Source organism: Rhinolophus ferrumequinum, chromosome 19 (assembly GCF_004115265.2).
Source record: "Rhinolophus ferrumequinum isolate MPI-CBG mRhiFer1 chromosome 19, mRhiFer1_v1.p, whole genome shotgun sequence".
Classification (NCBI taxonomy): domain Eukaryota; kingdom Metazoa; phylum Chordata; class Mammalia; order Chiroptera; family Rhinolophidae; genus Rhinolophus; species Rhinolophus ferrumequinum.
The window spans coordinates 14,693,064-14,714,961 of NC_046302.1; the positions used below are offsets into that span (position 1 = coordinate 14,693,064).

Consider the following 21,898-nt stretch of genomic DNA (forward strand, 5'->3'; position numbering starts at 1 on the left):
CACCACATATTTCGATCACACCTCATATTGGTGTACCAGTATGTGTTTGAGTCCCTGCTTTCAGTTCTTCTGGGTATATACCCAGATGTGTAATAACTGGATCATATAGTAACTTTATGTTTAACTTCTTGAGGCACTGCCAAACTGTTTTCCACAACAGCTGTACCATTTTACATTCCCACCAGCAATGCACAAGGGTTCCAACTAATGCACATCCTCGCCAGTATTACTGTTTTTTTTATAATAGCCATACTAATGGGTGTGGAATGGTATCATGGTTTTCATTAATACGTTGGATTTAAATGTATTGAAGATAGTTGAATACACAAATGCTAAATCCTTCAATACCAAAAATCTACTGCATTTCGTTACTTTTGAAAATATACCCGTTGTCTGGAAATGCTACTTTGAAGATTAAACTGCAGAAATATGCAAAAAATCCAGGGTCTGATATCATGCAAGAAAGGTCAATAATTTTATTTTAAGATGGTTTGTTTTTTATTTTCCATATAAATTTTAGGATCAGTTTGAATTGTTTAGTTAGCAAAAAAAAAAAAAAAAGCCTATTAGAATTTTTATGGCATCAAGTTAAATTTATAAATTGAATTAGGGGAATATGTACATCTTTAAGATATTGATGATCTTGACCCAAAACATGAATATGTCTTTACATTTATTCAAGTTTCTGTTGTTATTCTGTAAAATTTTCTTTATAAAGGTCTTGCAGATTTCTTGTTAAGTTACAGTAATTTTTTTTGGTATTGAATCTCTTGGATTTTCCAGTAATAATTATAACTCCTGCAAATAGTAATAGTTTTACTAACACCTTTCCAATTGTCTCTAATTTATTTTTCTTTTCTAATTGTATAGCCTGGAAAATACAATACAACATTAAATAATACTTGTGAGAGTATCTATCCTATCTTGTTCCTGGCTTAGTGGAGATGATTTCCTCATTAAGCATAATTCTGAGATTTGGGCTGAGTTGGAAATAGATAGCAAGGAAGTTTTCATCTATTCTTATTTTTTGAGTATTATTATCAAACATGGTTATTAAAGTTTATCAAATGCCTTTTAAGCATCTGTGGAGATTGAATAGATGAATTTTCTCCTCTAATATTTTTCTTTGAGTTTTTCTTATATGTAAGTATTCTTGCTTCTGTAGTACATATTTCGAATGACCATGACATATTATTTTTCAAATATTCTGCTGGATTTTATTTGCTAATATTTTATTTGGGACAGTTGTAAGTGAGCTTGGTCTGCTATATTTAATCTTTTGTTATATATATATAATATACAGATATTTACATATATCACTGTTGGAAGTTTTTTTTTCCTCCCCAGTTCTCTGGAGTAATCTGTTCTTTAAAAGTTTGGTAGAGTTCCCCTTTGCAACCATCTCAGTGTGTTGCTTTTTGTGGGGATACAGCTTTGACAACTTTTTTTTTCCTTTTTGGAAATTCTAGATTTTTAAAAATATTTCTCTTGTAGTCAATCTTGGTAAATCATCTTAGAATATATCTGTTTCATCCAATTTTCAAATTTATTTATGCATAGTCTGTTTCTGTGGTTAGTTTATCTTCATTATCTTGTATATTTACTCTCTTTTGATTAGTTAATGGTTTACCTAATTTATTAGTTGTTTTTGAAATTAATTTACTTTTTAAATTTTCTAACTTATTTCTGCTTTAATCTATATTAGTTTATTTTTTCTGACTCTGAGTTGTCTTAAGTCATTTCTTTTCCTTTTTCTTTTTTTAATTAATAGAAGTATTCAGTGTTACTAATTTTTCTCGGGGCAATGCAGCATTTCATAGGTTCTGATACGTTGTGTTTTAATTGTCATGATATGAAATTTCATTGAAATATCATGGTTTTCTAGAGATTTGCTTAAGAGTGTTTGTAATAGAGTTTTAAATTTCCATGTTTGAGTGGTATTGCTGGTAAATGTTTGTCTCACTATATAAAAAAATGTCAAATTGCTTTCCAAAGTGGCTGTACTGTTTTGCCTGTCCCACCGGCAATGTGTTAGTTCCATTTGCTTCATATCCTTTCTAGCATTGATATCAGGTTTTTTATTTTAGGAATACTAATAAGTGTATAGTGAGTGGTATCTTATTGAGGTTTTAATTTGCATTTCTCTAGTCACTAATAATGTTGAGAATCTTCATTTGCTATTTGACATCCATATACATTCTTTGTTGAAGTTTGTATAGAATCGGTGTTTTTTTCTTCCTTGAATGTTTGATGTAATTCACCAGTGAAATTATCTAAACCTGGAGTTTCCTTTTGGGGAAGGTTTTTAGTAACAAAATCAGGTTCTTTAATAGATAACAGGGATTTTCAAGTTTTCTGTTTCTGCTTATATCAATCTTGGCAAGTTGTATCTTCCAAGAAATTTGTCCTTTCAACCCAACTTGTCAGATTTATTGGAATGAAGTTATTCACAGTATTCTCTTATTATCCTTTTAATGTCTGTATGATCTTTGGTGATACGTGATAACCCTTTTTCATTCCTGATATTGATGATTTGTGTTCTTTCTTTTTATAGCTCAGGGCTTGTTGTTTTGTTGACCTGTTTTCAAAGAACAAGCTTCTTTTTTTGGTCAGTTTTTTTATTGTGGCAAAATATACATAACATAAAATTTACCATTTTAACCATTTTTAGGTGTACAATTCACTGGCACTAAGTACATTCACATTGTCGTGTAACCATCACCGTTATTCATTGCCAGAGCTATTTTGTCATTCCAAACTGAAATTCTACTCATTCACCTCCCCTTCCCTCTAAAGTTCACATTTTGTTAATCTAGTCATATTCATTTGTTCATGGATATTTGGGTTGTTTCTACCTCTTGGTTATTGTGAATAATGCTGCTATAAACATGAGTATATAAATACCAGTTTCAGTCCTTGCTGTTAGTTTTTTTGGGAATCACCCAGAAGTGGAATTGCTGGATGATGTGATAATTCTATTTCTAATTATTTTAGGAACTGCCCTTTTGTCTTCCGTGGTGGTTGTACTATAAAGGGAAAAAACAAAAGCTCAGCTTTTTTTTTTCTATGTAGGGGAAAACCCAGTTCTTTCCTCCTGTGTTTTTCTTTCCTGTGAGTTTCCTTTACTGCTCACAAGGAACACTTCACTTCTAACACTTCTGGTCACCGAATGTGTGGAGGTTTTCCCCATACCAAGCAAATCTCTGACACTAGCTGACACTATCTATCCATAGATAACATCAGATTCTGTAAGTTAAGGGTTCAGTCCCACAAGACTGTCCCTCCACTTTCAGATGCCAGTCAAAACCCAGGTTGTCACCTGTGCTGACCAACCTGCTGTAGGTTGGAGGTTCTCATGACCTCCTCCTCAGGTTTGATTAGTTCACTAGAGCAGCTCACAGAACTCAGGGAAACACTACGTTTACCAGTTTATTAAAGGATACAGATGAATAGCCAGATGAAAAGATATGTAGGGCAAGGTCTGGGAGGGTCCCGAGCACAGGAGCTTGTGACCCTGTGGAGTTGTGGTGTCACCCTCCCTGTATGGACATGTTCACCAACCTGGAGCCTCCTCGAACGACGTACTATTGGGATTTTATGGAGACTTCCTCATGTAGGCGTGATCAATTATAAACTCCATTTCCAGCCCCTTTCCTGTCTCTCGACAAGTTGTGGGGAGGGTGCTGAAAATTCCAAGCTTCAAATCATGGCTTGGTCTTTCTGGCGATCAGCACCCATCCAGGAGCCATCCAGGAGCCCACCCAGGGTCACCTTATTAGAACAAAAGATGCTCCTACTGCTCTTATCATTTAGGAATTTAAGAGTTTTAGGAGCTCTGTACCAGGAACTGAGGACAGAGACCAACATATGTACTATTTTCTATTCTCTCACATACACTATTTTATATTCCCACCAGCAGTGCACAAGGGTTCCAATTTCTCCACATCCTCATCACTTGTTATTTTGTGTGTGTTTTTTTCAAGTACCCATACTAATGGGTATGAGTGGTATCTCATTATGGTTTTCATTTGCATTTCCCTAATGAGTTTTGATGTTGAGCATCTTTTTATGTGCTTTTGGACATTTGTATATCTTCTTTGGAGAAATGTCTATTTAAGTCCTTTTTCTCATTTTTAAATTGGGTTTATTTTTTTGCTTTTGAGTTTTAGGAGATTTTTTTAAAATATATTCTGGATATCAATTTCTTACCAGATATGTGATTTGATATCAAGTATATTCAAAGAACCAGCTTTTATCTCAGTTAATTTTCTTTACTGTCTGTCTGCTTTCTATTTTGTTGATGTCTGCTCTTCATTATTTTCTTCCTTTTGGTTTCCTTTGTTCTACTTTTCCTAACTTTTTTTTCTTGTATAAATTTTATTTGGGAATATTGGGGAACAGTGCTTTTTTTCCAGGGCCCATCAGCTCCAAGTCGTTGTCCTTCCATCTAGTTGTGGAGGGCACAGCTCAGCTCCAAGTCCAGTTGCCGTTTCCAGTCTTTAGTTGCAGGGGGCACAGCCCACCATCCTATGCGGGAATTGAGCCGGCAACCTTGTTGTTGAGAGCTGGCGCTCTAACCAACTGAGCCATCCGGCTGCCTCACCAGCAGCTCAGCAGCAGCTCCTTGTCTTCACTCTTGTTGTGGAGGGCGCAGCTCACTGGCCCATGTGGGAATCCATCTGGCAACTCTGTTGTTCAGAGCTCGCGTGCTAACCAACTGAGCCACCCGGCCACCCCCAACTTTTCCTAACTTCTTAAAGTGGAACTTTAGGTTGGTGAATTTAGATTTTTATCTTTTCTAATATGAAAGTACTTACAGCTGTAGGTTTCCCTCGAATCACTGCTTTAGTTGCATTTCACATATTTTGATACATATCTTATATTTCCACTTTGATTCACTTCCAAATATTTTGTAATTTTTTTTTGTGATTTCATTTTGATCTATATGAATTATATAGAAGTGTGCTTTTCCATTCCCAGATATTTGGAGGTTATCTCGATATCTTCTTGTTATTGATTTCTAACTTAAATCTGTTGGGGTATAAGAAGAATATATACTCTGATGATTTCAGTCCTTTTAAATTTATTAAGCCTTATTTTATGGTCCAGTGTATGAGTTATCTTTGTGAGTGTACCATGTGCTCTTTTTATATCATTTTGTATATTCTTTTCAAATATGTATTCTATAGTTGTTGGATGCAGTATTCTGTGAATGTCAGATCAAGTTGGGTGAGAGTGTTGTTCAGAACTTCTGTCTTCAGAGATTCTTGGTTTAATTGGTTTATCAATTGATGGGTAGATTTTTTTTTTTTTTTAGATGAGCTTAGAATAGTGTTTGGTCTACGTCTAATGTTCTCTTACTGACGCAACATCTGTGATCTACCCAATACCCTGTCAAGAACCATGACAGGTCTGAGCTTTGACCCTATTTGGAAGCTAACAAATTAGCAAGTAATAGACCTAAGATTTTGTTAAAATAAGGATTTTATTGCTCCCTGCATAGCAGGAAGCATGTTCTTTATGTTTACAGACCTCTCTTATACTCCAAGTCCCATGGGATGAGGCCAAACAACCTCGTTGGATGCCGCGTGTGTACTAGATTGGATTCATAGCTAAAGAACCCCAAGCTTAGGGAACCCTTCTGAATGCGTTGCAAGCAGAGTTTTCCAACCTTTTGCCCCAGAGGGAGCTTTTATTTATTTGGACAACAAACAGATCTGCCTTCTGCCTTGGAGGGAGACACAACCTCCATCTTCCATACGTAGAAATATCCTTGAAAATTTATTCTGAATTGAAAGCTGTCATTGCCTCTGCTCACACAGAGAGACTCATGGTGAATTCTCCCAATTGCCCTGTGAAATCATGTGGTTTTCCAACCTGAGTGTTGGAAACAGGCACTGTTCTTGGTCCTGTTGGAGCTCCAGGCACTGTTTCTTCTAGTCTGTTTTGGTGGTCCTTTTCCTGGCCTCACATAGTTCCCTTACACACTCTAGCTGATCAGTACTTAGAGAAATTTCTACAGTGTGACAACCTGCAGATCTACAGAGTTCTCTCTCCGTGTAACTTTTTCATCTCTGGTGCTCTGTCCTGTGCACTCTAATGGTCTTGGCCTCCCCATATTCTCAGCTCTGTCTCCTCACCTCTGGATTTCTTCTAGGCTCTGCCCCGATTCCTCCTTCCTGTGGCCTGGAAACTCTCCAGGCAGTTAGTAAGGGCTTACCGATGATTTCTTTCACTGCCCTTTACGGCCTTAATGTCCAGTGTCTTGAAAGCTGTTTCCCTGTTACTTCATCTTGGTTGGAAGTGGAAGTCTCTGGCTGATTTGAAAGTTTTCTCTTTATCATTGATTTTCGGCAGTTTGATTATGATATTCCTTAATGTAGTTTCTTCCTCCTTCTCCTTCACTTCCTCTTTCTACTCCTCATCCTCCTCCGTTTTTTGAGCTTCTTGGATCTGAATTCATAGTCTTTAGCAAATTTGGAATTTTTTTTAGCCATTACCTTCTCAAATATTTTTTCTCTCCCCTTCATTTTGAACACTTTTATTACATTGTTTTCAAGTGCATTAATCAGTATCTAATCTGTTAATCCAGTCTAGTGTAGTTTTCATTTTTGCATTGTAGTTTTCATCTCTAGATACTCAATTGGTCTTTTTTATAGTTTCCACGTCTCTTCTTAATGTGGTTTTTTTTTTACACTTTTTGAACATACGAATATGGTTATAGTAAGTGCCTTACTATCCTTTTCTAATGTTTCTAAATGGGCTGCAAATAAACCTACCCAACTTTTCCTACTAATTGTGTCATCTGTGTCCTTTCTGTGTGTTTCCATTGAGTGAATTTTTTGTTTATAATGTGTTGCATTTTTCTGCTTCTTTATATTTCTGGTAATTTTTTACTTTTTGTAAGAATTCAATTTCAGCTTGTTAGGTACTGGATATTTTCATATTCCTATAAATATTTGTAGTGCAGGGGATCCTGCCGACTTCTCCATGTGTCGTGCGGGGTGTCAGGCGGGGTCTCTGGTCCCGCTCCCCACATAAGAACGCAGGACATGGTGAGGCCAAACAGGAACACCCACGGAGCCATAGGTAGGGGAGTCACACCACTATACTCTCGCTGGCGGCTGGGTTGGAGACACAGGAACCAGGAACAACACAATTCTCAACCCTCACTGTGCCGCTTGCAGACTCAGCCACCATCTTCTTGCTAGCTCCCCCTTTTATTTTTGCTAGCCTAGTCACGGCAGTTATATTATAGCCCAATGGCTCACTGGTTACAGCTGACGGCCAACTAGCCACAGCTGCTGGCCATTTGATCACAGTCGATGGCCATTTACTACCTGAGCCAGCACCTTTCTATGTGAGGCCGAGAGCCTGGAAACTGCTTTTTGGGGCTCTGTCCCCACAATATTCTTGAGCTTTGTTCTTGGACACAGTTACTTTGAAACTGGTTGATCCTTTTGAAATTTCCTTTAAGCTTTTTTTAGTGAGGACCAGAGTGGACATTAGTCTAGAGCTATTTTTTCCCCATTACTGAGTCACTGCCCTTCTGAGTAGTCTACCTGATGCCCTGTGAAATTACCTTTCCATTTCGGCCACTGGGAGCACTAAATGTTCCCAGCCCTGTGTGAGTTCTGGGGATTGTTCCCTCTGATCATTTCATCTGGTTTTTTCATTGGGTAGTTTCAGGGCATGTATGTGTTGATCACTACTCAGCTGGAGACTTGACTTCAAGACCTCTCTCTGTGCAGCTGTCTCCTCTCTGGTACCCTTCCCGGAAAACTCCAGCTGTTCGGCATTTCCACGCTCCTAGCTCTCTCTTCTCAACACAGAGCAACTGCGGGACTCTGAATGAGTCTCCTTTCCTGTGGTGCTGCCTGGAAATTTTCTCAGTGCAGTAACCTAGAACAATCCTTTGTTTCTCCTGTTTTAGGGACCACTGTTCTGCACTGCTTGACATCCATCAAAGGTCTGAAAGCCTTTAAAAAAAATTTTTTTTTAAGGAATTGCAGATGAAAGGTACTCTATCCAAAAGTGGAACTTGGCTTTTATTTTGTAATTATTATAGTTGTATAATCGCAAAACTTTGTTTTTGTTTATTTTATAGTTACTTTTTTCTTTCTTAGTAATTCAAGCTATATTTTATAAAATCAAAGATGTTTATTTTAAAATGAAATCATTAGAAAAATATAAGATTAAATATTGTGATTTAAACTTAATTCTCTTTACAAACTAGAAATTCCACTTTCTTCTGCAAACATGTAATTAAATTCATTTTATACCTTTTTAAGGATCTATTTTCTTATTAATTTCAATCCATAAGTTCAAATATTCAAAGCACAGGAGGAATATCATTATTTAGAAAGTGGTTTAAATGTCAGTGACTTTTTAATGTACTTAAAAAATTTTTTCTTACAGATTAGGGAGCTGATTTTGGATGGATCTTCACAGTTAATCCAAGAAGGTTTTAAAAGTGGCTTTCTTCATCCACTTTCTGAAAAACGGGACAAGTGTAGAGAGCCCATTACATTACCACTTGATACCTGCAATTTGTCAGAATTATGTGAAATGGCAAAGCATTTGCCTTCCCTGAATGAAATGGAGCTCCTGACATTACAATTGTTGGAAGATGATGTGTCTGTTACAGAGCAGGATTTATTTTCACGGGTTGTTGAAAACAACTCTAGCTTTACAAAAATGATTACTGTAATGGGACAGAAATACCTGCTGCCACCAAAAAGCAGTTTTCTTTTGTCTGATGTTTCTTGTATGCACCCACTTCTGAATTGTAAGTAATTATGTTTATTATTAGAAAAAGATAAATTTTCTGCAGTGTCAAAAGTCAAGAGCTAGTCTGAATGTTGCATGAGGGCTAACATTTTATGGGGATAGGGTAAACAGTTTTCTTAGTTTAATTTTGCTTTTAAATTCAATTTTAAAGTACAAACTTTTGCTTTTAAAAAAAATTTTAAATTCTTACTTTGAACCAAAAGTCAAAAACTAGCGTCCGCAGAGAGCAGATACAGTTATTGCTTCGTATTTAGGACTTCAGGATACAATTGGGTTTGACCAAATAACTTTACATAACTTTACTTCATAGCAAAGTAGAAACACTTCAGATATGAATATTAATTCCCAAATCATTCCTAGCCTTTTAGGTTACGTTTTAAGCTAAAGTTCAAGTTTATTGTCTAAAATTTCTTGAAATATTTTCCTGTTATAAAGTTAAGAAACTTAAATATTGAATTCCAGAGTCAAACATACCTGAATTTGAATTTATTTATTTATTTAATTTTTTTTGCTTCTGGCTCCTTTTACTTTGTATTTTATTATTATTATTATTAGTTTCAGGTGTACAAAACAATAGAATAGTTAGACATTTATCATTTATATCCCTCACACAGTGATAACTCCTCTCCCCCATCTACTACCCTTCTGACATTGCACACAGCCATTACATTTCCACTGTCTCTATTCCTAATGCTCCAAGAGCATGAGACTCTGAATTTGAATTTAGATTTGGAAACTTAACTGTGAGCCTTTGGGCATTTCACAAAACTGAGCCTCAGTTTCCTAATTTATAAAATGAACATGATACCTACTTTTGAGGGTCATTTTAAGGATTAAATGACAATGAGATAATCTGCATCAGGAGTTTAAATCAGCGATTATAATATTCTAAGGGATGACATAGAAAAGAGGTATTGATCAAGTTGAATTTAATCTGCTATTTATTGCTACTTGGACATTTTATACCAAAATTTGAAGTTACTAAAGTAACGTAGCTTATTAATGAAAAGCTTCTTTTAATTGCTATCAAACCATCTTACACGAGTGGTTGTTCATGTCACAGTATCATAACTTCTTCAAGGTGAATGACAGGACAACAAATTAATGAGAACATCATACTGTGTTTGAACATGCTTTTCCATTCTTTTGATTACTTATGAGATTGTACATTTAGGAAAAATATACCTTTGTTTATAAAAGGAGGAGAAGGGACAATAAAATTCCAGTTAATATGTGGGTGGAATGATGTAAGTAGGAAATTTCAATTTGGCAAACACCGTAGTAGTTGAATGTCAAAATAGTGGGTGAAAAGATGAGACACAGGACATTTTGCACAGTCTTAAGTATCTCCCCAACAATATTAATTACAAAGGGAAAACCAGAGAAACTTGGTAGACACCACTTTATCTAAGTGATCAAAGACAATATCACCAATAATGAGATATTTTGACATTCTGTATTTCGTGATTTGTTGTTCTGATAAGGACACGGTATTACTTCAGGTTATTTATTTATACTCTGAAATAAATAACCTAAATTTAATCACGAGGAAATATCAAACCCAAAATGAGGGACATTCTATAGAATAACTGGCCAGTAGCCTTCAGAAGTGTCAAAGTCATAAAAGACAAAGACTGAGGAACTTTTCCCACATTGGAGGAGATTTAGGAGACATGGCAACTAAATGCAATGTGTGATCTTGATTTGGATCCTGGATCAGAAAAAAGGACACTAGTAAACAACTGAAATAAGACTAAAAGTTTATTTCATATAAAAAGTTTTTTAAAAAAGCAAAAAAACCCCTGTGGTTTGAAAGGACTGTATTAATATTGCTATGAAGACATAGGGCATTTTACAAATCACTGGTGTCCAGCTAAGTGAGCTGTAGTTATTTTCAGGTAGTCTCTGTAAAAATAGTAGTAGGTGTAATCATATTAAAATCCCAGTGATATGAAATTATAGGGGAAATCTCTTAATGTTTTAGATAAATTCTGTTTGAATAAATGCTACAACTCCTTTGTTCATTTCATTATATGTATGTAGTGAATACACTTCAGTTTTTGAAGAACATGTTTATTTTTTAAAGTGATCACATAGAGAAGGTAGTTTCTGAAATTGTATCTTTTTTTCCAGGTGGGAAAACATATGATGTAATTGTGATAGATCCACCATGGCAGAATAAATCAGTTAAAAGAAGTAAGAGGTAAGTATAAGTAAATTATCTATTAGATACGCTTTCTAAAAGCTATTGTCCTTTGTACATGCTAGTTACATATGATAAAAACATTAATTTATGATATAGGTTGTCTAAAACTACTAAAACACTTTAGTTTTAAATTTTTAGTTCTTTTAACTAGATAATTCTTGAACTAGCACCATATTTAGGTTTTAAGAATGTTAAAAATAATATATTAATGGCTAAGTTTACAGATTAAACCAGTCCAGGGATATTTCTGTAGCAGCAAAAGGCAACATTTTTGCCTTCTTTGATACCGAATTCTAAAGTTTAGAAACATGTACCAAAACATAGTTGTCCTTAATAATCTGACCTTTGCCCTCAGCTTCTGGAAGGTAATCTATGTCATACCTGATAGGATTGTCCTTGTTTAATGTATGCGTGTGTATATATATATATATATATATGGTGGCCGGTGGGTGGGAACTACCAGTATTTGTTTAAAAGATGGTTTGTTCTCCATCACTTATTATTATAGTTCAATGTTAAGTTCAAAGGAATCAAAGAGGTCAGTTTTATAATAGTGCTTGGTAATGTGTTCCAGTTTTCTCCAAGAATTATTCAAAAAGAAATATCTAGCTTAAATTTCACTTGCTTTTTATTTTAATTAAAATTGATAGTTTTTTTACATCTTATTCTTGAATACTCCACAGAAGTTTTTTAAAAAGTTAACAAGTGCTTGATCTTTTTAGCAGCATTTTTGGCACAGATTTTTATAATTCTGAGTAATAGACCCTCCCTTCATTTAAAGTATTTGATTATAATTGTACACAACACATTTTGGAAGTTTGGTTTTCTTTCCCATATATCTTGTAGGTGTATATTTATGATCTCATTGTAATGATTTACTGTATTGCTTCTTTTCTTTAACTTTTGATTTTAAAAAAATCCAACCTTTGACAAAAGTTGAAAGAATAATACATGAATATCAAATTAGCCTTCTCCTAGATTCACCAGTTATTAATTTGACCACATTTGTGTGTATTTTCTCTCATCTCTCTGCTTTTTTATCTGATGTACAGATATAATAATTCCACCCACAAATTCTTTAGCATGTATCTCCTGAAAACAAGGACATTTTTCTATATAACTATAATACTGTTATCACCCCCACAAAAGTTAATATTGGCAATAATGTTATCAAATATACATTACATATTCAGATTTCTCCAGTTATCCTCAAACTATTTTTTATGGCTATATTTTTGTTTTCACTGTTTAGATCCAAGATCTAATCAAGGATCACTTATTATATTTGGTCTTTATTTTTCTTTAGTTTCTTTAATGTAGTCATTTTTTATCTTTAGGACATTAACTCTTTTTAAAGAGTCCATGCCCCTTGTTTGTAGATATCCCACTATTTTGATTTGCCTGATTATTTCTTCATGATTAGATTCAGGTTAATAATTTTTGGGAAGAATACTACAAAGGTGATGCTGCATACTTTCCACTGCAACACTATAAAGATGCATATTTTGAAATTTGCTCAGTGATTTCCAGATTAGAAGTAGAAAAAGATGTTTGACTATTTCATCCTTCTCCTCCAAAATCAACCAAATTAAATCAAATTAAGGCAATCAAGTTACTGCAGTTATTGGGACCATCAAACTTCATTTTTAAGAAATATTTTTAAACATTTTTTATTTCTTTGAGTAGCAGTTAGACAAAATCATTTCCTATTGTTTCTTAAGCTCTTTTATTTCCTCTTTTCTCTATTGCCTTCTCATGCCTTTTGCCCATTTTGAAACACGGGTATCCTTTTTTTTTTTTTTTAACAGTTTAAAATTTTCAGTTACATTCAATATTATTATTATTTTTTTTGTTTGTTTTTCTCACACCTCCCCCCTTTTACCCCTCTAGAGTCTGCCCAGCTCCCAGAGACACCTCCTCCTTGCAAACTGTCCCAGAAAAGGCCTGGGAGGCCTCAGGGGATGGAAGGCAGGAGGACTGGTCCTGGTGGGTGCAGTTTTTAAATAAACAATGAGTGAAGGGGGCTTCCCAGCACCAGGCCAGGCACTCCTGAGATGGGTGAAAGGAAAGGGATGGGGCTCTGGGAACACACTACTGTGGCTCCCTCTTAGGGGGTAGAGTGGGGAGTGTAGCCATGATCACAAATATGCAGCAGGTGCAAGTCACCTGAGTGAAAGGCCAAGAGCATACCCATGAGAATGGAACCAGGAGGCTGCTCAGACAAAGAGCAGATCTTTTGCCTTTCCTGTGCAACATTTTTTGGGGGGAGAAGGGGCAGAGCAGAACCTGACCCTGGCTGGGGGCGGGGAGGGATACCAGGAAATTTTCCATGGATGCCTAGGGCCTCCAGCTCCTTGCTCAACACCACTGCCTCAAGTACAGGGGGCATTCACACACCTGTAGCAACCTGACTGTTTCCTGCTCCCCACACCACCCTCTTGGGAGCCTCTGGTTCTCCAGCACACCCACAGGAATCAGTGAGAAAACTATTTAGAGGGTCCATGCTCCCACATGGAGTGGGCAGACACCTCTAGAGAGGAAATGGGCTGCTAGGACACCCTGTGATGGTTGAAAGGACAGAGCCCTGCAGGGAGCAACAGGGATGGGATCCTTGGCCTTTGGCTTAGGGAGATGCAGCCCCTAAGACAACAAGGTCCTGAGTCCCCTTTCTCATGGGTGTCGGGACTCTTTGGTCCCTAGAAACTCCTCTACCACCCAGGTCACTTCTTCCTGAGGTAGTGACTCAGGCTGGTGAGGAGGTCAAGGATTCATCACCCAGCAGGAAATCTGCTCAAGGACCAAGGTCCAAGGACCAAGGAAATCTGCTCTGGGACCCTCTACGTGGGGACTTCCAGACTCAGGGGGCCTTCCCCTTGCCCTGGTTCCTAGCAGCTCTCCCCACTTCCCCCCACCTCCTGCCAAAGGAGACCATGCATATCAACCATTTTTGTCTGGGAGTTTCCAGCCCAACCCTACCTGCATCCCCAGGGTAATGTCAGGCAACCCCCAGCCCTGCAGGGACATGGAAACTCCTGGCCCCAGACCTTTCTAGTTTGGGGTCTAGTCTGATGTTTCTACAGGGGATTCTACCCATTCTGGTGCCCACTGTGCCTCTGGAGGCTACAGGGACAAGTAGCATTGCCTAGACCAGCCTTAGGTCACCTCACTTGGCTCCTTCAGCCATGCCAGTGTGGCCTCACTGCCCTGGCAGTGACGTGCCCGCAAAGTCTGCTGCCCAATCCCTGGCTCTCCCTCCCATGGGGGTGGAGGTGGGGCGGGGGGGCACAAGGAAACAAGACAAGGCAGGAAGCCCAGGCAGGCGGTGGGCACAAACAGCCAGCACAGGAAACCACAGCCCACCCCTGCCCACGCCACCCGCCCAAAGCTCTTGGAGAGATGAGTGCCAAAAGCCTGGTACCACAACAGGAGCAAAGGCCAGGAGTTAGCCCAGGGCAAGAGAGGAGCAAGAAGCACGCCAGTCCTCTCTCTGCCCCAGACCCTACCTGGGGAGGGGGAGAGGAAGCCAGACTGGCAGGGATGGTGCTGTCTCTTTAAATCCACTGAAATCGTTAGGCCCAACCCAGCTCTGGTTTCACAGGAAGGAAAGGAGCTCAGGAGCCAGCACGGCAGGCGGTGGTGGCTCACATTCAATATTACTTTATATTAGTTTCAGGTATAGAGCATAGTGGTTAGACATTTATATAATTTACAAAATGACCCCCTCCCCCCACCCCGATTACTCTGGTACCCACCTGGCAATATACATAGTTATTACAATATTATCGACTATATTCCCTATGCTATACTTTACATCCTCTTGATTGTTTCATAACTACCAATTTGTACTTCTTAATCCCTTCACCTTTTTCACCTAGCCCCCCAACCGGCAACCCATACTTCAAACTTTGACCTGATGTTCTTCATATCGTGGCAAACTTAGTCTTTTAAAATCATCACTTTGATTATAAAAGAATGGATTATAAAAAATCCTAAGTCTACTGGAAGAGCACTGGTCTAGATGGCAGGAAATGTGGGTGCATGAGATCGGAATTGTTTTACTCATTTATTTGTTTACTTAAGAAATATTTATTGATCACTTTCTGACATCATACAGTTGCCATGTGTTAGAACTAGATTCAAATGTTTATTGTATTTGGCCATTTGGATGTTACTTACTTTTTCCAGAGCAGGTATAGTAGTATTAGCCTCATTGTAGTCAATTGTGGAATAAAGGAAAGTAGAAAGACTAAATGCATACAAGTCCTTAGCTGTAGACAGAAGGAGACCAAATTGAGAGGATTTGTCTCTCCTTTTCTTTTTTTTTCCTCTTCTCTTCTCTTCTCTTCTCTTCTCTTCTCTTCTCTTCTCTTCTCTTCTCTTCTCTTCTCTTCTCTTCTCTTCTCTTCTCTTCTCTTCTCTTCTCCTACCCCCGGCTCTTCTCTTTCTTCCTTTCAAATTGGATAGTATAAGCATATTTATAGGTTCATGGTAAGGAACTACTAGAGTGATTGAAAATACAGGAGGGCAGGAATAGCATTACAAGATACTAGAAGATGGGAATAAGAGAACACACCTGGAGGTATAGGCTTTAAATACGTGAAGCCATGCCATTTCCTTTAAGAGGAAATGTGTAGAGAAAGATGAGTAAAGGTGTTATAAGGAGGGATGGGGAGGCTTAGGTATTTGAAGGAGTCCGGTGGCCTTTCTGCCAAGAGTGAGTTTGGGCAAGAGACTTGAAAAGAGATGGGAGTTTGTAGTAGTTGACCAAGGATTGAGTAGAATTGAGTAGTTTTGAGAATATGAGAATGGATTTAATTGACCCAATTCTTCAGTTCTGCATTTTTATCCACTTGATTTTTCCCATATGAAGAAATTGAATTGAATTGAAGATTGAAGGTTTGTAGTTGCTGTGAGAAGGATAAAGGTGGGATGGGAGTTGAGGGTGTTAGTGAGAAGGCAGTGAAGTGATTGGGGATTGGTAATCTGTGGGGAAGAGGAACACGTGTGGGTAGGAGGAAACTCATAGAGACTCAAAATAGTGGAGGAATGGGGCACTGACTGGATGCTTTAATAAAGGCAAAGAATAGGTGAGGGATAGGAGGTTATGGCCAGAGATCGATGTTCATGGTTTCAGAGATGGAGCAAGTATGAGAGATGACAAGGTCTAGCTCATTGGAATGGATTATTGAAGTGGGGTGATTGTATTTATTTAAGGGAAGAATAGTTGACGTGTGAACATTATATATAGATTGTGCATTCAGATTGCCCAAGATAATGGCAAGATTTATGTTGGCTTAAGTCCTCAGTGAATATGGAGAATGAGGATGAAATGGGTTCAATAAGAAACATTAGAGGCTAGCGTAGCTGGATAGCATACCTCTCAAAGAGGAGGCGATTTTGTGCAAAGGTGGATGAGTTATATCCTGGAAGCAGCAATAGGGGAGCTAGGAGAATGCTGCCCTCTCCTTTTCCTGTTGTGTACTGGGTGTTGGAGAAAGGGCCACAGTCATTTGACTGGGTATTGTAGAGCAAGTAGTTTCTAGCAAGGGAAAGTAGACTTCATGCTATTAGTAGCCAGGAGGTGCAAGAATTTTTAATTATTTTATTTTATTGTAATGAAAGCATGAGGGTTTCAGAGAGCCCAGTGGAATTGATTGGGAAAGAAGAAAGAAGCAGGATGATAGATCAAGGGTTGAAAACATAGTGGAATATTGAGATAGTAGTGTCAAGACTAGCTGTGATGGGGTCCCTGTGTAATGTACAGATTATGGAAGCCAAACAATGTTTGCTTAATTTTGAATGAGAAAAAAGCATTGTAAATATTAGTAAAATTACTAACATGTAATGCATTTAGAAGTGATAAACAGTTTTAAACTACTAAAAATGAAAAATGGTTATTTCTGACTTGCATGTAACAATATGTCCACTGGGTGTCACTGTAGCTTCATATTTAGTTATCCTATAAATAGATACCTATAGGGCTTTGTTTGTCCAGTCAGTGTTATACAGGTCTTCACCCTGCTTATTTTTCTTTTTTGCAGCAAGTTTTGCTCATATTATTTATGTTTATTTTTAGGTACAGTTATTTATCACCACTACAAATAAAGCAAATACCTATCCCTAAACTGGCTGCTCCAGACTGTCTTGTTATTACTTGGGTGACCAATAGACAGAAGCACCTACGTTTTGTAAAGGAAGAACTTTATCCTTCGTGGTCTGTGGAGTTAGTTGCTGAATGGCACTGGGTAAAAGTAAGTTCAGGAGTTAACTTATTTGTTAATGTAGCGTGACATATAAGTCACATTAAAGTTAGCATCTACTTTTTAATGCTTAACATGTCACTGCTCTAGTCCTTCAACATGGTCTAATTAAAACTTTTACTTTGCTGCTAAATATTTTTGTCTTCTTGTTCTCAAGGCTTTTTACCTGTTTGTTCTGTCTTTTTTTGTAGTAGAGTCCCAAACTGCTGGCCTTAGTAAATCACTCAGGGAGATATCAGGATGAAATTTTTAAGAGCTCTGATGTCTGTAGTTTAAAAAACAACAAACAAAAACTTGGAGGAAATCTGTCCATCACTAAACATAAAAATGGTCTTACCCTGCATCTTCTTACTCTTTACACATCTATAGTTTCAGTCACTGTTTGTGACTTCCTTGCTTCCTTCCTTCCCTCCTTTTTCTTAAGTTGCTGGGGAAGGGAGGGAGGATAGCAAAGTAATCCAGTGTTGAAGAGGGGTGAAGATGCTAGAACCAAGAACATTTCACACTTTAAATCTTAACTTAGGTCCTTAAGTGCCTTACGTGCTGCTGTGCCTATTTTTAAAAGAAATGATTCTAACTCTCAAACTGGTTGAACGATCTTTAATGTATTCTCTTGCTGTAAGAATACCAAGGAATAAAGAAAAATAAGGCATCAGTCAGAGTTCACTGAAAATCCTTTTAAAGATACATTTTCTACTTAGGTAAATTCCACAAAACCTTCTTAAATTTTAAAAAGATAAACCAGGTTATTATCAATTGAATGTTTAATGTTTATATAGCTGGTATATTTATGTTAGACACAGGATAGTTCAATTTTTATATGCTTTGTTTATACTTTGTAGTCTACTGGATTATCTTGTAAAAGCTGTTTATATTGTTTATTTACACCTATTTTATGGGACTTAGCTGACAGACATTTACAGTTGTATCTTTGCTTTTATGATGTACTTTGGGCTTAGCTTTGGCTGATTTGGTATAAGACCATGACAGGAATATAAAACCCTATTCCATCCTCTCCATTATGACAGTTCTTTTATAGTCAGAGACTGGTGTCAAAGTCAGGAAAAGGCTACTTTCTGAAATCAGAACAAGTAAAATGTTAATATGTAAAAATTAAAACTATTCCTTTGTAGTAGTAATCAGTTGTAAGAGATGGTATGATAAAATCAGAGTTTGAAACAAAAATACAATGTATTACATGAAACACTGTTAGGTAGTTAGTTACATATATGGTTATAATAGAAGAAGTAATCTGTGTTAAGTATAAAAAATATCCAAAGAACAAGGATTTCTAGTGTTTATACAGTATTGTATAGAAGAGATGTCTCTCATGGGCCCTAGAGGTGATAAAACGACTTTACAGATTTGGTTTTTCAGGTACTTTGATGTGGGGTAAAGGGTTCCATAGATAGAAGGTATGAATATTCTGATAATGAAAATATGTATATCTCTGTGGTTAATTAATGAATTGATAGTGTTATTATAAATTGTGTTTTGAATTTGATGAGCTTTTGTGAGTCTTTGAGAGTCTCATTACTCCAGGGCGAAATGATAAAATTGGATTTCTGGATTTATAATGCCAAGAGATTAGACTATTGTTTATTTTATCAATCCCTGAGCTTCTTTCATTATTAATTTTGCTCTGACAGTATTTAATGACACTGTTTCCTATAAATAAAGGAAAATATTACAATCTACTTAGTCACATTGACAGTCATCATTAAATATTATTTGAATGAATGAATAAATGAGTTAATGATGGCATGGTTTCCAGGAATAAATGTTAGTGAAAAGTAGAGATGTTTGTGTGCAAGATGATAAAGTGATATTTAAAGTATTTTTTAATCCTTTATAGCTGCTCTGTCCAATATGGTAGTTACTATGTGGCTAGTCCAAATTGAGATGTGGTAGGTATTAAGTGTAAAATATATACTGGATTTCAGAGACTTAGTATGAAAGAAATAATATAACATACCTTGATAACTTTTTTGAATTGATTACATATTGAAATGATATTTTGGATATGTTAGATTAAATTAAAGATACTATTAAAATTAATTTCACCACATTCTTTTTACTTTTCTTAAATGTTTCTACTAGAAAAGTAAATTACATATGTGACTTGCATTTGTGGCTCACATTATATTTTTATTGGGCAGCACTAGTCTAGAGGTTTAATAATTTCTTTTCCTCTGGTGGAAACTTTATAGTGATAGGGAAGAAAAACCCTTTTCTGGATATTTACAGATTTTTTTTTTTTTTGGTTTGTTTGTTTTTTTTTAACTTCTTCCCTATCAGATCACCAATTCAGGAGAGTTTGTGTTCCCATTAGATTCTCCACACAAAAAGCCTTATGAAGGTCTTGTACTGGGGAGAGTTCGAGAAAAAGCTGCTTTACCATTAAGGTAGGAAAGGTGATTTTTCAAAATTGTATAAAGGTATTAATTTTTAAGCTTTTAAAAATTATTAACACAATGATCATTGATTTCCCCTAATTTTTACACTTTTGAAAATCTGCAAATATACCAGTGAAGTGTGAATGGTATGGCACATGAAATTTTATATTATCTCTTGTTTTATCTAGTGTGCAGTGTCATTGTAGAAAAGGAAATTACTGGAAATGTCTCAATACTTAAATTGTTGATTTCCATTATTGTTTCTATCAAATTCATTTTAAATTCATGCTATTTGAAAGGTGAAAAAAGTTAAGACCACGGTGGCTTATATATTAAAAAAAAGTCCTTTAAAATGTAATTTACTTTGTTGTTCTGTTTTGATTAGGAATGCAGATGTGAAAGTGCTCCCCATTCCAGATCACAAGTTAATTGTCAGTGTGCCATGTACTCTTCACTCACATAAGCCACCTCTTGCTGGTATGTTTTTATAAATAGAATTGTTGTGACTTCTGTCAAATTGAAAGAAGGATTGAATTTACTATTTGAACAATTTAGAGATTTAGAAATTAAATCAGATATGTTATTTTAACATTCTAAAATTTTGTAGCAGAACTTATTGATAGTTTTTTGTGGGTTTGTTTGTTTTTGATGCAAAAAGACTTACTGTTTCCATTTGGTCCATGACTTGGAGAGGGTTCTGTGGTTAAAAAGCTGCATGGTGGCTGCAGGTAGAGGCCCTGGCAGATGCCCTGACTACAGAGGGATGCAGAGGGGCCCGTAAGGGTGCTGTTGGAGGCTCCGGGCTGGGCTTGAGGGTGAGCCTTATGAAGAAACACTCTCACCCAGCCCCGCTGGGGGCTGGCTAGCCTGCAGAGGTTAGTCAGGTCCCATCTTCTTGATGAGTTTCACCTCCTCATCTAGGCTGTGGTTCTCCAGGAAGTCACAGAGAAGGGGGTCTGTGCGGGCAGAACCCAGGGCATGTAGATGTAGAAGGGCCTGGCTCAGGTTCTTCTCCAGGGCCATGGAGGCTTCCAGGCATCCACTTATCTTGCCAGAGCTTCTGCATGTCCTGGAAGGAGGCGCTGACGCTTTTCTGGTTTTGCATTTTCAAGAGATGCCTCAATTAGTTGTATATTACTTCAGCCTTTTCTCTTAAACCGTTTTTAGGTTGTCTTTGCTATTGATTTTTACCTCATCACTGACCTTGACAGAACAAAGACTGATAGGGCCTCTGAAGGGACTTGTTTTTGCTACCAGGACTCTATCTATCCCTTGCTTGTTTAAAACCTGGAGCTCAGAATAGCAGTCAGAAAGATGGTTAGAATTCCCTTGATATTTGGAAGGTACTCTCAGTTTTATGTTGAGGTAGTGCTTTTATGAACCATTGGAAAGGTAATTGCTGTAATCTGCAAGTCTTACTAGTCTTAATGCTTTAGTATAATGTTTATTGTTTAATGAAACTAAACAGCAAGGAATAGTGGAAAGTTTTCACTTTGGAGATTGATTGACATGAGTTTGAATTCTGACTCTGCTACTTAAGTGCGTTACTCTAATCACTTTCCACTTGAAAGTGTTCATTTAAAAAGGGAATAATGATATTTAATCTTTAAGGGTTGTGAGGATTTGTTATATTTCAAATTCTGTAGCATATAGTAGAAGCTCAGTAAATTCTAAGTTTTTCAAGTGAGAATTTAAAAAAATAGGAATGTAAGTCCTTCAGAGATACTGAATTTGATATTTAAAGTTTACTATTCAAATAATTTCTTCAGAAATATATAATTTATTAATTTGGTGATTCCTGCTTTAAAAAAAACAAACCAACTTTCAAGCTGTGACTCAGCAACACTACAGGCAGCCAGCCTATCATATTATTTTGCAGAATATGGGATAGTACATGAGCTAGGATACATGGGAAAATGAATACAAATTCTCAAAAGAATTCTTATTGATAGCATTTAGGATTTCTGTTCTCTTAAATTGTTTATGCAGAAGAAATATTAGAGTGTTACTTCATTTGAGAAATTTCAGATAGCTACCTGATGATTCATTCTTTGATTTAGAAGGATTCTCAGTGAATAATGGCCTTTAAACTTTGGACTGCCATAGATTCTTTAATGCATTAAATATGTGACTTAAATGAAAAGTGAGATCATACTCTTTGAGAAAATAAAATTGTTTGGCACCAGTTAATATTTGATGAAGGAAATCTAATTTGTATTCTCATTTGAATTTTCTTTATCTGTTGG

At 36.6% G+C, this 21,898-nt stretch overlaps 1 protein-coding gene across 1 annotated transcript in view; it reads left to right on the forward strand.

Moving 5' to 3' along the window:
- The window catches only part of METTL4 (methyltransferase 4, N6-adenosine), a 32,820-nt gene that overhangs the window by 5,728 nt on the left and 5,194 nt on the right, over positions 1–21,898 (forward strand). The window contains exons 4-8 of the mRNA XM_033135651.1: positions 8,419–8,788; positions 10,924–10,993; positions 17,073–17,247; positions 19,555–19,661; positions 20,038–20,129. Coding sequence (XP_032991542.1) covers positions 8,419–8,788; positions 10,924–10,993; positions 17,073–17,247; positions 19,555–19,661; positions 20,038–20,129 — 814 coding nt within the window. The remainder of the gene's footprint in view (positions 1–8,418; positions 8,789–10,923; positions 10,994–17,072; positions 17,248–19,554; positions 19,662–20,037; positions 20,130–21,898) is intronic.